This window comes from Oncorhynchus gorbuscha, unplaced genomic scaffold (genome assembly GCF_021184085.1).
Source record: "Oncorhynchus gorbuscha isolate QuinsamMale2020 ecotype Even-year unplaced genomic scaffold, OgorEven_v1.0 Un_scaffold_579, whole genome shotgun sequence".
Classification (NCBI taxonomy): Eukaryota; Metazoa; Chordata; class Actinopteri; order Salmoniformes; family Salmonidae; genus Oncorhynchus; species Oncorhynchus gorbuscha.
The window spans coordinates 38,572-55,480 of NW_025745413.1; the positions used below are offsets into that span (position 1 = coordinate 38,572).

A 16,909-nucleotide genomic window follows, 5' to 3' on the forward strand; every position below is an offset into this window, starting at 1 on the left:
TTACAAATTGGTGCATTCACCTTATGACATCCAGTGGAACAGCCACTTTACAATAGTGCATCTAAATATTTTAAGGGGGGAGGGGGTGAGAAGGATTACTTTATCCTATCCTAAGTATTCCTTAAAGAGGTGGGGTTTCAGGTGTCTCCGGAAGGTGGTGATTGACTCCGCTGTCCTGGCGTCGTGAGGGAGTTTGTTCCACCATTGGGGAGCCAGAGCAGCGAACAGTTTTGACTGGGCTGAGCGGGAACTGTACTTCCTCAGTGGTAGGGAGACGAGCAGGCCAGAGGTGGATGAACGCAGTGCCCTTATTTGGGTGTAGGGCCTGATCAGAGCCTGGAGGTACTGAGGTGCCGTTCCCCTCACAGCTCCGTAGGCAAGCACCATGGTCTTGTAGCGGATGCGAGCTTCAACTGGAAGCCAGTGGAGAGAGCGGAGGAGTGGGGTGACGTGAGAGAACTTGGGAAGGTTGAACACTAGACGGGCTGCGGCGTTCTGGATGAGTTGTAGGGGTTTAATGGCACAGGCAGGGAGCCCAGCCAACAGCGAGTTGCAGTAATCCAGACGGGAGATGACAAGTGCCTGGATTAGGACCTGCGCCGCTTCCTGTGTGAGGCAGGGTCATACTCTGCGGATGTTGTAGAGCATGAACCTACAGGAACGTGCCGCCGTCTTGATGTTAGTTGAGAACGACAGGGTGTTGTCCAGGATCACGCCAAGGTTCTTAGCGCTCTGGGAGGAGGACACAATGGAGTTGTCAACCGTGATGGCGAGATCATGGAACGGGCAGTCCTTCCCCGGGAGGAAGAGCAGCTCCGTCTTGCCGAAGTTCAGCTTGAGGTGGTGATCCGTCATCCACACTGATATGTCTGCCAGACATGCAGAGATGTGATTCGCCACCTGGTCATCAGAAGGGGGAAAGGAGAAGATTAATTGTGTGTCGTCTGCATAGCAATGATAGGAGAGACCATGTGAGGTTATGACAGAGCCAAGTGACTTGGTGTATAGCGAGAATAGGAGAGGGCCTAGAACAGAGCCCTGGGGGACACCAGTGGTGAGAGCGCGTGGTGAGGAGACAGATTCTCGCCACGCCACCTGGTAGGAGCGACCTGTCAGGTAGGACGCAATCCAAGCGTGGGCCGCGCCAGAGATGCCCAACTCGGAGAGGGTGGAGAGGAGGATCTGATGGTTCACAGTATCGAAGGCAGCCGATAGGTCTAGAAGGATGAGAGCAGAGGAGAGAGAGTTAGCTTTAGCGGTGCGGAGCGCCTCCGTGATACAGAGAAGAGCAGTCTCAGTTGAATGACTAGTCTTGAAACCTGACTGATTTGGATCAAGAAGGTCATTCTGAGAGAGATAGCGGGAGAGCTGACCAAGGACGGCACGTTCAAGAGTTTTGGAGAGAAAAGAAAGAAGGGATACTGGTCTGTAGTTGTTAACATCGGAGGGATCGAGTGTAGGTTTTTTCAGAAGGGGTGCAACTCTCGCTCTCTTGAAGACGGAAGAGACGTAGCCAGCGATCAGGGATAAGTTGATGAGCGAGGTGAGGTAAGGGAGAAGGTCTCCGGAAATGGTCTGGAGAAGAGAGGAGGGGATAGGGTCGAGCGGGCAGGTTGTTGGGCGGCCGGCCGTCACAAGACGCGAGATTTCATCTGGAGAGAGGGGAGAAAGAGGTCAGAGCACAGGGTAGGGCAGTGTGAGCAGAACCAGCAGTGTCGTTTGACTTAGCAAACGAGGATCGGATGTCGTCGACCTTCTTTTCAAAATGGTTGACGAAGTCATCTGCAGAGAGGGAGGAGGGGGGGAGGGGGAGGAGGATTCAGGAGGGAGGAGAAGGTGGCAAAGAGCTTCCTAGGGTTAGAGGCAGATGCTTGAAATTTAGAGTGGTAGAAAGTGGTTTTAGCAGCAGAGACAGAGGAGGAAAATGTAGAGAGGAGGGAGCGAAAGGATGCCAGGTCCGCAGGGAGGCGAGTTTTCCTCCATTTCCGCTCGGCTGCCCGGAGCCCTGTTCTGTGAGCTCGCAATGAGTCGTCAAGCCACGGAGCGGGAGGGGAGGACCGAGCCGGCCTGGAAGATAGGGGACATAGAGAGTCAAAGGATGCAGAAAGGGAGGAGAGGAGCGTTGAGGAGGCAGAATCAGGAGATAGGTTGGAGAAGGTTTGAGCAGAGGGAAGAGATGATAGGATGGAAGAGGAGAGAGTAGCGGGGGAGAGAGAGCGAAGGTTGGGACGGCGCGATACCATCCGAGTAGGGGCAGTGTGAGAAGTGCTGGATGAGAGCGAGAGGGAAAAGGATACAAGGTAGTGGTCGGAGACTTGGAGGAGTTGCAATGAGGTTAGTGGAAGAACAGCATCTAGTAAAGATGAGGTCGAGCGTATTGCCTGCCTTGTGAGTAGGGGGAAGGTGAGAGGGTGAGGTCAAAAGAGGAGAGGAGTGGAAAGAAGGAGGCAGAGAGGAATGAGTCAAAGGTAGACGTGGGGAGGTTAAAGTCGCCCAGAACTGTGAGAGGTGAGCCGTCCTCAGGAAAGGAGCTTATCAATGCATCAAGCTCATTGATGAACTCTCCGAGGGGACCTGGAGGGCGATAAATGATAAGGATGTTAAGCTTGAAAGGGCTGGTAACTGTGACAGCATGAAATTCAAAGGAGGCGATAGACAGATGGGTAAGGGGAGAAAGAGAGAATGACCACTTGGGAGAGATAAGGATCCCGATGCCCCCACCCCGCTGACCAGAAGCTCTCGGGGTGTGCGAGAACACGTGGGCGGACGAAGAGAGAGCAGTAGGAGTAGCAGTGTTATCTGTGGTGATCCATGTTTCTGTCAGTGCCAAGAAGTCGAGGGACTGGAGGGAGGCATAGGCTGAGATGAACTCTGCCTTGTTGGCCGCAGATCGGCAGTTCCAGAGGCTACCGGAGACCTGGAACTCCACGTGGGTCGTGCGCGCTGGGACCACCAGATTAGGGTGGCAACGGCCACGCGGTGTGGAGCGTTTGTATGGTCTGTGCAGAGAGGAGAGAACAGGGATAGACAGACACATAGTTGACAGGCTACAGAAGAGGCTACGCTAATGCAAGGAGATTGGAATGACAAGTGGACTACACGTCTCGAATGTTCAGAAAGTTAAGCTTACGTAGCAAGAATCTTATTGACTAAAATGATTAAAATGATACAGTACTGCTGAAGTAGGCTAGCTGGCAAAGAGTCGCTCATTTATCACTTTCTTGCAGATATACAGTGCCTTCAGAAAGTGTTCATACCCCTTAAAGTATTCCTCATTTTGTTTTCTTACAGCCTGAATTCCAAATGGATTAAATTATAGCTTTTTTATCATCTCACCCAGCTACAGACAACACCCCATAATGACAAAGTGAAAACATGTTTTAAATGTTTTAAATGTTTTTCCGAATGTAATTGAAAATGAAATACAGAAATATCTAATTTACATAAGTATTCACAATACATGTTAGAATCACCTTTGGCAGCGATTAAAGCTGTGAGTCTTTCTGGGTAAGTCTCCAAAAGCTTTGCACCCTTGGATTGTACCATATTTGCATTACCACAATATATACAGTACCAGTCAAAAGTCTGGACACACCTACTCATTTAAGGGTTTTTCTTTAATTTGACAATTTTTTACATTTTAGAATAATAGTGAAGACATCAAAACTATGAAATAGCACAATTGGAATCATGTAGTAAGCAAAAAGTGTTAAACAAATCCAAATATATTTTATATTTGAGAATATTCTAAGTAGCCATCCTTTTCCTTGACCACTTTGACCACTTAGTCACCTAGAATGTTTTTCAATTAACAGGTGTACCTTCTTAAAAGTTAATTTGTGGAATTTCTTTCCTTCTTGAAGCGTTTGAGCCAACAGGTTGTGTTGTGACAAGGTAAGGATGGTTTACAGAAGATATCCCTATTTGGTAAAAGACCACGTCCATATTATGCCAAGAACAGCTCAAATAAGCAAAGAAAAACAACATCCCATCATTACTAAAGACATGAAGGTCAGTCAATATGGAACACTTTAAGAACTTTGAAAGTTTCTTCTAGTGCAGTCGCAAAAACCATGAAGCGCAATGATGAAACTGGCTCTCATGAGGAAGACCCAGAGTTACCTTTGCTGCAGAGGATAAGTTCAGTAGAGTGAACTGCACCTCAGATTGGAGCCCAAATAAATTCTTCACAGAGTTCAAGAAACACACATCTCAACATGCACTGTTCAGAGGAGACTGCGTAAATCAGACTTTCATGGTCGAATTGCACCAAAAATAAGAAGACTTGTTTGGGCCAAGAAACATGAGTAATTGACCTTAGACTGGTGGAAATCTGTCCTTTGGTCTGATGAGTCCAAATTCGAGATTTTTGCCTTTGAATGTGTGTGTAAAGAATCCAGGGTGTTTACTTGGGTCTACTCTTCATTTTAAAACTATTTGTTGAATGGTTTAAAATCCACCAGAAGCTGAATAATTCTGGACGGGGACAGAGCTTGTTTTGCCAAGGAAAGTGAAAAGGACTGAGGGAAAGTAAAATGGAAAATACATGGAAAGGAACATGGAAGAACCTCAAAGAACATTTAATTTTCAATGCGAAATGCATCTTATATTCCTGCCCTTACAGAAAAACCACATGATTTCAACTTACATTTTATGTGAGCACAAATTACATTTTGGAACACAACGTGATCACATTTTCACATGTGTAGTTTAATGTAATCACATGTTGCTTTACATGTTATCACATTATCTTCACATAAGATTACATTAAAACATGTTTTTGGTACACTTCCCGTGTTCACATGTGAAATTCATGTGTTTTTTGCGTAAACGCCCTACAGTTCCACACTCAAGGATCTTAATAATGCTTTAAATGCACATGTATGATTGTGCATGTGTAATGGGTTGAAAACAAAGTAACTAAAAACAGACACCCATTTATTATTTATCCCCCCAATTGTTTCTGTATTTGTCTTAATGAATGAATCTTAATGGGATTTTCTTCATACTTTAGCGTTAGCAGTCCATCGGGCCAATAGATGGCGCTGTTGCACTGTTGTAGCAGGAGAAACAGCAAGTTTTGGCCAAGCGCTCACCATTCTGCAGAATGAGGACCAGAACTTTACAGAGCTAAACTGTGTCTGTTCTTTTACTATTACAGGTATGTAACAGAACTTCAAACGTTCAAATATATACACAATATGTAATACCATGCTATTTAACAGCTTTGTCCAGATATTATCACGTTAGGAAAGGTTTTGTTTTGGCTTTGTGTCGAACTGAGAGAAGAACGTGAATTACATTGAGTGAGAGTATGTTAGCTTGATGCTAGTTGAGGTAAAAAAAAACATTTACGAGTCACAAAGACTATATTTACTGAGTAGCTGACTTGTACTGGATTTTGTCTATGAGATTTTTTTTATCAAGAATCCATTTGTTAGGGATTTCTGAGTTGGTTTTACATGTTATTGGTTGTTTTGTGTAAAATTGTGCTCACTAGCTGGTAAAGTGGCCAAGCACGCTCAGTCTGGTGGACTTTTAGTGCATACAGTGAGAGAGAGACGATTTTCTGGAGGTGCCACTATCTTAAAGCTGAATGTAATTGTTGTCACTTTTCTATAGAGGTAGCGGTATATAGAGAAACATTCAGTTATTTATGGTTTCATATATAGGTGTTTCTATTGTATGAATGTGAAATACATTGTGGTTTTCATGTGAAACCGTACACTAAGACAGGGTTATTTGTGGAACATTTTTGAATTCTGCTTTAGGTAAAGTGCATTTATGTTGTGTAATTCACTTGTTTGATGTGAATATTTTCAAAGTACTAACAAGAAAATAGACAATTGAACAAGAGAAAAAAAATATTCTTCAAAATAAAGAAAGAGGCAGAACTTTGCAGACGTAAACATGTGTCTGTTCTTTTTACTATTGCAGGCCACCTCAGCTACACATGTACTCTGTCTGCACACGCATCCACGCATGCACATACACACGGACAAACACACACTAATGTTCTCTCGCTTGTGTTTGTCAGCAGTTCATCGTGGCCCTGTAGTTCGCCTCCTTCACCAAAGCTCTGTCAGGGACCTACATGAAGAGTGCCATCACTCACAGAGACACTTTGACCTGTCCAGCTCTCTCATCGGACTCATAGACGGCAGCTTTGAGATGGGTTTCAACAATAACATTGAGTTGCTTGAGAATTCATGTAGTAAAAACCAGATACAGACTATGATCCATTTTTTTGTGGTTCAATCAGTCTGCTCTCAATACCGTCCAGTTTTATAGTTGTTCCTATTAATTGGTTGACTGGCGTTTGTCCATGACTCTGTCAAACCCCTAACATTGTTTTATTTGATGCTATGTTGTTGCAGCCTAGTATCCAAACTGATATGCCATTTTTAGTTAAAAAAATAACTGTTTATAATTTGCTATTCCTGACTACTGCAGTGTTGTGGTTTCTTGCAGGTAACCTGCTGTTCCTGGCTGTGGTCAGCCATTTTGGGGCGAAGCTGCACCGACCCAGGTTCATTGCTATGGGCTGTTTCCTCATGGCTGTAGGATCCTTACATGCCTGCCGCACTTCTTCATGGGACGGTAAAACAACTGAAATACTGGTTAAACTTGAACTTGTAGAGATACTCCAATGCGGAGGATAGTTTCACTTTAGAAATAAAGAAAGTTGATTAATCCAGTTGATTAATCTCAGTTAACTTCGAACTAAAGTCCTGCGTAATTGGTCAGCTGCTTGATTATGTTTTGGGGCCATACATGTTAAGAGAAGGTATTAACTTGTTATGTGTAAGGGTTTTCTTCTGGTGAAAGAGAGGCGGACCAAAAAGCAAAAGAAAGTTGATTAATCCAGTTGATTAATCTCAGTTAACTTCGAACTAAAGTCCTGCGTAATTGGTCAGCTGCTTGATTATGTTTTGGGGCCATACATGTTAAGAGAAGGTATTAACTTGTTATGTGTAAGGGTTTTCTTCTGGTGAAAGAGAGGCGGACCAAAAAGCAGCGTGGTGGTTATTCATGTTTAATTTATAAAGACACTATACATGAACAGACTAAACAAAACAAGAAAAGTGAAAACCTAACCAGTCCTATCTGGTGAAAACACAGAGACAGGAACAATCACCCACAAAACACAAACACAAAACAGGCTACCTAAATATGGTTCCCAATCAGAGAATGACTAACACCTGCCTCTGATTGAGAACCATATCAGGCCAAACATAGAAATAGACAAACCAGACACACAACATAGAATGCCCACCCAGCTCACGTCCTGACCAACACTAAAACAAGGAAAACACATACGAACGATGGTCAGAACATGACATTATGGCTGCAATCCCGTTAACGGGATCAGTGTCATCAACAACCGCTGAATAGCATAGCGCTAAATTCAATAAACATTACTAAAAAATATTTATATTCATGAAATCACAAGTGCAATATAGGAAAACACAGTTTAGCCTTTTGTTAATCCACCTGTCATGTCAGATTTTGAAATTATGCTTTACAGCGAAAGCAATCCAAGTGTTTGTGTAAGTTTATCGATCGCTCGACAAAACATTAAGTACACTTAGCATCAAGTAGCTCGGTCACGAAAATCAGAAAAGCAATTAAGTTAATCGTTTACCTTTGATCTTCGGATGTTTTCACTCACCAGACTCCTAGTTACACAACAAATGTTCCTTTTGTTCCATAACATTATTTTTATATCCAAAATACCTCCGTTTGTTTGGCTCATTATGTTCAGAAATCCACAGGAAAGAGCGGTCACGACAGCGCAGACAAATTCCAAATAGTTTCCATAATGTCCACAGAAACATGTCAAACGTTTTTTATAATCAATCCCCAGGTTGTTTTTAAAATATATAATCGATAATATATCAACCGCAAATGTCTTTCACAGTAGGCGAGGGAAAAGCAATAGCTGTCCAAACTCTGTTGCGCAAGCAAAACTCATGTGACCACTTGAGGCGATGTTATCTTTCTGGCTCATTTTTCAAAATAAAAGCCTGAAACTATGTCTGAAGACTGTTGACACCTTGAGGAAGCGATAGGAAAGGGAATCTGGTTGATATATATATATATATATATATATATAACTCAGCAAAAAAAGAAATGTCCTCTCACTGTCAATTGCGTTTATTTTCTGAGACATAAACTGAACCAGTTCCACAGAAATTTGACTAACAGAAATGGAATAATCAAAATCAATGGTCAAAATCAAAAGTAACAGTCAGTATCTGGTGTGGCCATCAACTGCATTAAGTACTGCAGTGCGTCTCCTCCTCATGGACTGCACCAGATTTGCCAGTTCTTGCTGTACCGTGTTACCCCACTCTTCCACCTAGGTACCTGCAAGTTCCCAGACATTTCTGGGGGGAATGGCCCTCGCTCTCACCCTCCAATCCAACAGGTCCCAGATGTGCTCAATGGGATTGAGATCCGGGCTCTTTGCTGACCATGGCAGAACACCGATATTCCTGTCTTGCAGGAAATCATGCACAGAATGAGCAGTATGGCTGGTGGCATTGTCATGCTGGAGGGTCATGTCAGGATGAGCCTGCAGGAAGTGTACCACATGAGGGAGGAGGATGTCTTCCCTGTAATACACAGCGTTGAGACTGCCTGCAATGACAACAAGCTTAGTCCGATGAAGCTGTGACACACTGCGTCAGACCATGACGGACCCTCCACTTCCAAATCGATATCGCTCCAGAGTACAGGCCTCGGCGTAATGCTCATTCCTTCAACGATAAATGTAAATCTGACCATCACCCCTGGTGAGACGAAACCACGACTCGTCAGCGAAGAGCACTTTTTGGCAGTCCTTTCTGGTCCAACGACGGTGGGTTTGTGCCCATAGGCGACGCTGTTGCCGGTGATGTCTAATGAGGACCTGCCTTACAACAGGCCTACAAGCCCTCAGTTCAGCCTCTCAGCTTATTGCGGAAAGTCTGAGCACTGATGTAGGGATTGTGCGTGGGAAACAAGGGAAACAGTGTTTAAACCCTTTACAATGAAGATCTGTGAAGTTGCTTGGATTTTTACGAATTATCTTTGAAAGACAGGGTCCTAAAAACGTTTTTTTTTTTTTGCTGAGTTTATATATATATATATCCCTTCTTTCTATTCTCTCCAAAACTCTTGAACGTGCCGTCCTTGGTCAGCTCTCCCGCTATCTCTCTCAGAATGACCTTCTTGATCCAAATCAGTCAGGTTTCAAGACTAGTCATTCAACTGAGACTGCTCTTCTCTGTATCACGGAGGCGCTCCGCACCGCTAAAGCTAACTCTCTCTCCTCTGCTCTCATCCTTCTAGACCTATCGGCTGCCTTCGATACTGTGAACCATCAGATCCTCCTCTCCACCCTCTCCGAGTTGGGCATCTCCGGCGCGGCCCACGCTTGGATTGCGTCCTACCTGACAGGTCGCTCCTACCAGGTGGCGTGGCGAGAATCTGTCTCCTCACCACGCGCTCTCACCACTGGTGTCCCCCAGGGCTCTGTTCTAGGCCCTCTCCTATTCTCGCTATACACCAAGTCACTTGGCTCTGTCATAACCTCACATGGTCTCTCCTATCATTGCTATGCAGACGACACACAATTAATCTTCTCCTTTCCCACTTCTGATGACCAGGTGGCGAATTGCATCTCTGCATGTCTGGCAGACATATCAGTGTGGATGACGGATCACCACCTCAAGCTGAACTTCGGCAAGACGGAGCTGCTCTTCCTCCCGGGGAAGGACTGCCCGTTCCATGATCTCGCCATCACGGTTGACAACTCCATTGTGTCCTCCTCCCAGAAAGCTAAGAACCTTGGCGTGATCCTGGACAACACCCTGTCGTTCTCAACTAACATCAAGGCGGTGGCCCGTTCCTGTAGGTTCATGCTCTACAACATCCGCAGAGTACGACCCTGCCTCACACAGGAAGCGGCGCAGGTCCTAATCCAGGCACTTGTCATCTCCCGTCTGGATTACTGCAACTCGCTGTTGGCTGGGCTCCCTGCCTGTGCCATTAAACCCCTACAACTCATCCAGAACGCCGCAGCCCGTCTAGTGTTCAACCTTCCCAAGTTCTCTCACGTCACCCCGCTCCTCCGCTCTCTCCACTGGCTTCCAGTTGAAGCTCGCATCCGCTACAAGATCATGGTGCTTGCCTACGGAGCTGTGAGGGGAACGGCACCTCAGTACCTCCAGGCTCTGATCAGGCCCTACACCCAAATAAGGGCACTGCGTTCATCCACCTCTGGCCTGCTCGCCTCCCTACCACTGAGGAAGTACAGTTCCCGCTCAGCCCAGTCAAAACTGTTCGCTGCTCTGGCTCCCCAATGGTGGAACAAACTCCCTCACGACGCCAGGACAGCGGAGTCAATCACCACCTTCCGGAGACACCTGAAACCCCACCTCTTTAAGGAATACCTAGGATAGGATATAGTAATCCTTCTCACCCCCCTCCCCCCTTAAAATATTTAGATGCACTATTGTAAAGTGGTTGTTCCACTGGATGTCATAAGGTGAATGCACCAATTTGTAAGTCGCTCTGGATAAGAGCGTCTGCTAAATGACTTAAATGTAAATGTAATATATATGGGAATCAAAAAGCTTTCATTAATGTTCACCATGTGCTGATGTGCTCAGCACTGTAAACAGACCCCATTATAACATCACAATGTAACGGAAGCCTTGCCATGATATCATTGCTGGTTCCATCTGACAACCAAAATTTCATTTCATGATAGATCTCTCACAGAGATAGGTTGTGTTCTTATTTTGAGAGTGTTAATATTTATCATCAATGGCTTATCGAGGGAGAAAATCATGTGAGTTTGACAAACTCCAGAAGGAGAACTCACAGATGAAGAGCGTCATCGAAAACCTGAGGAAGCAAAACATGGCTTTAAACCAACGGGATGACCAGAACAAGTTTTCAAGTTTTGTAAGGCTCATCAGTTTTTCAAACATTTTTCCAAAAATATCACTGTTTATTTTGTGGTTTCATAGACATACAGTAGGCCTACATCCATAAAATCTTTAGCTTAAAAGTTTTTCATGACACACTGTAGAAACTATTTTGCCTTCTTCACTTCTGCTATACATTTCATACTGTACCATTGTGATCCAGGGCTATCAGGAGAGCTACCCAATCGCAGAGGGCCATCGTGGCTTCATCAGTGATGCCAGACTTCTGCAGATGCAGAGAGCTGAGAGAGAGGCCATGGAAGCAAAGCAAAGAAAGATAAGTGCTATCCATGAGAATTATGTCCGGACTGCTCTCATCGGTGTTGACAGCACCTTCGCGCACCACTTCGTCCCCTCTATTCAGTGTATTCCGAGGCCGAAAGCTCCACCGAGGCCTTTGCCACGAAGGCTTGAGCCCATAGCTCTGGCCCCACTGAAGAATGTGGTGGGGGTGGACGGAGCCCAAGTTCGACCCGGATCTCACTCTCTGGAGTCCATCCAGGTAAATAAAGTCATTCAGCAGCAGTAGCGTGTGGCCTGTTCCCGTCCCTCCCACTGCAGCTCCTTCCAAGAGGGGCAAGAAGAAGAAGGGCAGGCGGGGAGTCAAAGCCCTGAAAGTCCAGTCGGACCAGGGCTGTGCTGACAACAACGGACCCATTGACCTGATGGAGGAGGTGAGAGACATCGAGGCTCACCTGAAGGAGGAGGACTGGAAGGTACCATGGACTTTGAATTTATTGTAAATGTGAAAATTCGCAGTTCAAAATTATACTTGGACTGATAAATTGCCAAAACAGATAGTGGTTCCATGTCTTAAAATCAAATCAATCACATGTGCCGAACACAACAAGTGTAGACCTTTACTGTGAAACCAACAGTGCAGTTCAAGAAGAGTTAAGAAAATATTTACCAAATAAACTAAAGTAAAAAGAGTCGCTCTGGATAAGAGCGTCTGCTAAATGACTTAAATGTAAATGTAAATTAAAGTAACACAATGACATAACAATAACAAGGCTAAATACAGGGGGTTTCGGTTTAAACAGCATGATAGAATAGATCCTAGAATACAGGATCCCTCTGTATTAGTTTATGTATATACTAGTTCTATATGTATTTCTATGATGGGAGCATTCTTTTCTGGTCTACACCAAAGGTGGTACATGAGGTGAAGGCCATGGGCAGGAGAAGTTTGGGCTCGGCCATGTCCACGGGGGAAATAGCCACCAGCTCTCTGGGAAGCCTGAGCTCAGTGGATATGAACACCCCTGCGGAGCTCCGTGACTACTTGGATGTCGGGACCCCGGTCAAGTCGCTTGACAGCCCACCCAGGCCTGCTCCCCCTCCTACCAAGCTCAGGAGCAAACAGACTCAGCCTATAAGGTTCCTTAGCCTGCCAAAGGCTGCCACCGGCTCAGGTCAGTCCCTCTCATCTATTCACACGAATGTAAATAAGACAGGGAGATGAAGCGAGGTAGAGTGATAGAAAGACAGTAGGAAGGGAAGGGACACAAATGGCTTCCACACTTGATTTGCCTGTTTCACAGTGAGATAACTTTTACTCAAGGCTAATTGGACCCTGTTTCTTAGCAGGGAGAGCACCAAAAATATATGTGCTAAATTTAAAATGATATCATAATGAACTAGTGTTAAAAGCTACAAACAGATATGGAAACTAGTAAATACATAAATAAATAAATACATACAGTTCATAGAGAGATAGATGTCTGCTGTCAACCCATAGACAAGATGGCAGCCAGTGAGCCAAAGGGTCAAATTAAGAACCAGGCCAGATTGCAGCCCCTGTCCAACCCAGAGCAGGCCCTGACTAAGACCTTCAAGCTGCTCCACTCTGCCTCTGATGACTGGTGAGCATTCACTGTAGACAAGACCAATGGAGCTAGGTTAAAGGGGGCACAGTGTAGTGTCCTTGGAAAAGTAGATTTGAGCTACAGAGCGCAGAAACTTCTGAAATTAAGAGACCAGAGTCCTAATTGATGAACATCATTATAATGTTTTTGGAAAATGTTGTGGAAAATGCTTACGTTTCATTCACTGAATTGCAGGGAGAAGAAGATCGAGGGCTTGACCTTTCTCCGTGTGATGGCTCAGAACCACATGGACATACTGATGCCTAAACTCCATGATATCTGCCTTGCCATTATAAATGAGGTAGCTGTATTCATTCACTGCCCTATTCATTCATCAGCACAAATCTGCTACATTTGGAGAACAAGTCAAATTATTGTGTCATGTTTCTGATGTTCGTGGGCTGTTCTGCTCAACATTAATAGCTGGTCCTGTGCATGTTATTATGATTCAGGTGAAGAACCTGCGCTCTGCAGTGTCCTGTGCTGCCATGGCCACACTGGGTGACATGTACGTCCACCTCAAGACGGCCATGGACAGTGAGGTGGAGGGGACGGCACGCGTGCTGCTGCACAAAACCAGCGAGGCCAACGCCTTCATCCGGCAGGGCGCCAACTTTGCCCTGGGTCACATGTTGCAGAGCTGTACCCCTACACGTGTCATGAATGCCCTGCTGATCGGTGGGCTGAGGTAAAGAGGGAGAGGGGTCAATTAACACTCACTAAGGGGTAGATCCGGACTTCCACAAATTATCCCATTATCCAAGCCTCAAAATTGAGAAGATTGAAATACTGCTAGTTTTGAATTAACTGCCTTTTTCATCAGCATGCTAGGTTATTCCACAACACTTCCGGCAGCAACTCACCCCAACGCTAGACGTCACATTTGAATGGAATCACATTTTTTTGTTATGTCTTATACTTCCTTGTGTTTTACCATTGCGTTATTTAGATTATTTTTAGCCCTTGGTGGAGAGGTACTGTCTACTGATGTGTGCTAGCCTTTGGGGAGTAACAAGTCATTTATAAACATTTATAAAGTATATATAGTGAACACTTTAGATTAGGGGCTATTAGTGAGGCACTGAGGTATTCGTGATTACATGTACTCACATTCATAAATGCACTCATTAATAAATACACCATTTGTGACATTTATAAATACATTTATAAATATGTATATAAATGGTGAGTCAAACCATTAATCAACCATTAACAAATATCTTGACAGTAACTCCTTTATAACTGGTTTATAGTACATTAGTAGTACATTATTAATAATTTACAAATTGTGAACATACTATGATCAAACACCTTATTAATTATCTGATAAATCATGAACAAATCATTTAAAATAGCGTTTTTAAATGTGTAAATAACTATTTATAGATTTCTTATTGACATTTACAAAGGTAGGAATAATGATTCATAAATGGTAAGTAAACTCTTTGCAAACAGTTTATAAATGGTATATTAAGGGACCTTAATATAAAGTTTTACCGAACATTTTGATCCATCGATGAGACTTCATCAATACAATCCATTATCATTCATCTCCTAACTCATGTATCTCTATGACATATAACTGATGTGCTCTGTTTTTCCTTCCTTAGCCACCGTAACGCTACGGTGAGGAGCTGCACTGCTCAGCACCTGGAGAGACTGGCTGAGGTCATGGGGACGGCTCGTCTCCTGTTGGGGAAGAAAGACCTCACTGACCGTTTCTTGATTGCCGTCAGTAAACTGGCTGTGGACCCTTCACAGGAAGTCAGGTGGGAAGTTCCTCCTGTAAAGTAGCTTGCTTCAACATAACAGTTAAGTCCAGGGTTTAAATCCATGGCTCGCTATAGCACTAGATCGCCGACAATGCAGCTTTTAAAGGTAATTTTGTCTTGAGTCAACATCTGCACTGTTTACCACGAATACAAATTGAAATTGCCTTTAAATGCCACATTGTCGTCTGTCTACAGCATCTATGCTAAAGGGTGTCATGGATTGTAATTGCAGATTTTTAGGTATTCCAAAACAACCACAGGTTCTCTTGGAGGGGAATAGTAATTGAAAACAAAAGGGAAAAATTATAAACACAAATAAGTGCTACGTGGCATAGGAATATCCAAGTCCAGGCACCCATGTGTGTTTGAAAGTTAAAAAGCCAAAAGTTTAGCTGGGATGTTTGGCCGGCAGGGATGTTCTTCTCCCATCGCCAACTAGAGACCTCCTGTGGTGGGCTGGGTGCAATGCACGGACACGGTCACCAAGTGTATGGTGTTTCCTCCGACACATTGGTGCTTCCAGGTTAAGCGGGCATTGTGTCAAGAAGCAGTGCGGCTTGGCTGGGCTGTGTTTCGGAGGACGCATGGCTCTCGACCTTCGTCTCTCCAGAGTTCTTACGGGAGTTACAGCGATGGGCAAAAGACTAACTACCTATTGGATACCACGAAATTGGGGTAAAAATTACAAATGTAAATGAGTCCAAATAGTCAGTACCTGATTCAGTTTCCTTCCTTCTGTTTGGTGCCTAATGAAGACAACCCTACTTGATCACAATGGTCGGTCTGAGCCAAGTGCTGTGCAGATTCGCTAAGATTTTCATAATAGCGAACGGTTAATACCCAGTTGTTATATTGTTGAGATGATTCGTAGATCGGGTAATGTGGTTCATTGCTCAAACTGACCCTCTTGCAAATTCTACATTAATGTATGTCTTATTTTTTTCTCAGGTTGCCATTAATTGAGTACTGTTTTTAATCACTGACAGCAGAAATGATTTGATATGTTGCACGTTTAAGATGATATTCATATCTTTTGTCCACAGGCATCATGGTCGCAATATCTTGAGAAACGTGGCCACCAATGGCGACTTTGCTAAAATGTGGGACAAATTCGCTCCGAGGAAAGAACGAGAATCCTTGAGGGAGGTCATCTCAAAGGTTAACCTCAAAGAAAGGTACATTCTCTCTGGATGATTAGAAGAAGTGTGACATATGAGCTGATATGATTACAGAAATCCAATCCCACTGGGCACAGACATCAGATCAATGTCTAGTTTTGATTTAAATTTGGGAACTCAACCAAAATGTGAAATCAACCAAAAATGCTGGTTAAAAGTTGGGTAAAAAAAAATCCAATTGAGTTTTCCACGTTGATTCACCGTCATCACATAGATTTTTTTGTTGTTGAAATCAGGTGGAAACAATGTTTATTCAACCAGTTTTGGCCCAATGGGATGAATTTAATATACTGTAAGATTATATCTTTCTGTCTTTTCTCTTTTTCAACAGGAATATCTGAATAATCCCCAACTTGACTATATATTTGTATCTAAATATTTGCACATTTCCCAACTTGACTATTATCCCCTCCAGTCCCCAAACTCCAATATTTTCGTTCATTCTAAGAAATGTGACACTATCATCCAACCCCCCATGTAAATGCATCTTTAAACTGCATTGACTCCTTGTCCAAGTCCTGAATAAGGCAATATGAACCACATTCAAAGCACTAAATTACCTTTCCCCGAAGCTCCGATCTGATCTACCAGCACAATAGTGGTCAACTGAAACCATACTCACCATCTCAGGGGGTGCTCAGATCATCAACCACTGACCTCCACACCATCCTCAAAACCAGCAGTCCTCTTTTGGAGACAGATTGGTCAGTGCTCCTGTATGGCACCAACATTGTGGATTTTCATCCAATACTCTGGACTATGAGAACATTCTTTGGACAATAAAATTAGGTAAAATGGAAGCTGGCTACAGTCTCAGTTTTATCCTCCAAGACAGTGTGAGGATGTGTAACAACAATACCTGTGGTTTAACTTGATGATCAGGGCCAGCTTACCGAATGGGTACGCAGGGAACCTGCCCTGTGGGCCCCGACCTCCAGGGAATATCATCATAACATCCAAAATGAAAAGTTTTGTGGATGTATATTACAGTACGTGGACGTTTTACAATTCGTGAGCTCGTTTCATAGTTTGTATCCATGTTTTATATAAATTTGTGCATATTTTGTAGAAATTCCTGAGCATTTAAACATTTTTAGTGGGGATGTTGTATA

The 16,909-nt window shown here is 44.0% G+C and overlaps 1 protein-coding gene across 1 annotated transcript; it reads left to right on the forward strand.

The window, feature by feature from the left end:
* The first annotated feature begins 10,815 nt into the window (after positions 1–10,815).
* LOC124018770 (TOG array regulator of axonemal microtubules protein 2-like) lies at positions 10,816–16,898 on the forward strand. Its single transcript, XM_046334128.1, has 10 exons — positions 10,816–10,956; positions 11,143–11,445; positions 11,492–11,695; positions 12,133–12,394; positions 12,721–12,844; positions 13,043–13,148; positions 13,300–13,535; positions 14,458–14,616; positions 15,663–15,794; positions 16,129–16,898. The coding sequence occupies exons 1-10, from the start codon at positions 10,816–10,818 to the stop codon at positions 16,136–16,138; spliced, it is 1,677 nt and encodes a 558-aa protein (XP_046190084.1). The 3' UTR covers positions 16,139–16,898.
* Positions 16,899–16,909: the final 11 nt, after the last annotated feature.

Coding starts and splice junctions, on each gene's coding strand:
- LOC124018770 (XM_046334128.1), top strand. CDS start 10,816: ATGGCTTATCGAGGGAGAAAATCATGTGAGTTTGACAAACTCCAGAAG. Junction 11,446..11,491: donor TGGGGGTGGACGGAGCCCAA/GTTCGACCCGGA, acceptor AGGTAAATAAAG/TCATTCAGCAGCAGTAGCGT. Junction 11,696..12,132: donor TGAAGGAGGAGGACTGGAAG/GTACCATGGACT, acceptor TCTACACCAAAG/GTGGTACATGAGGTGAAGGC.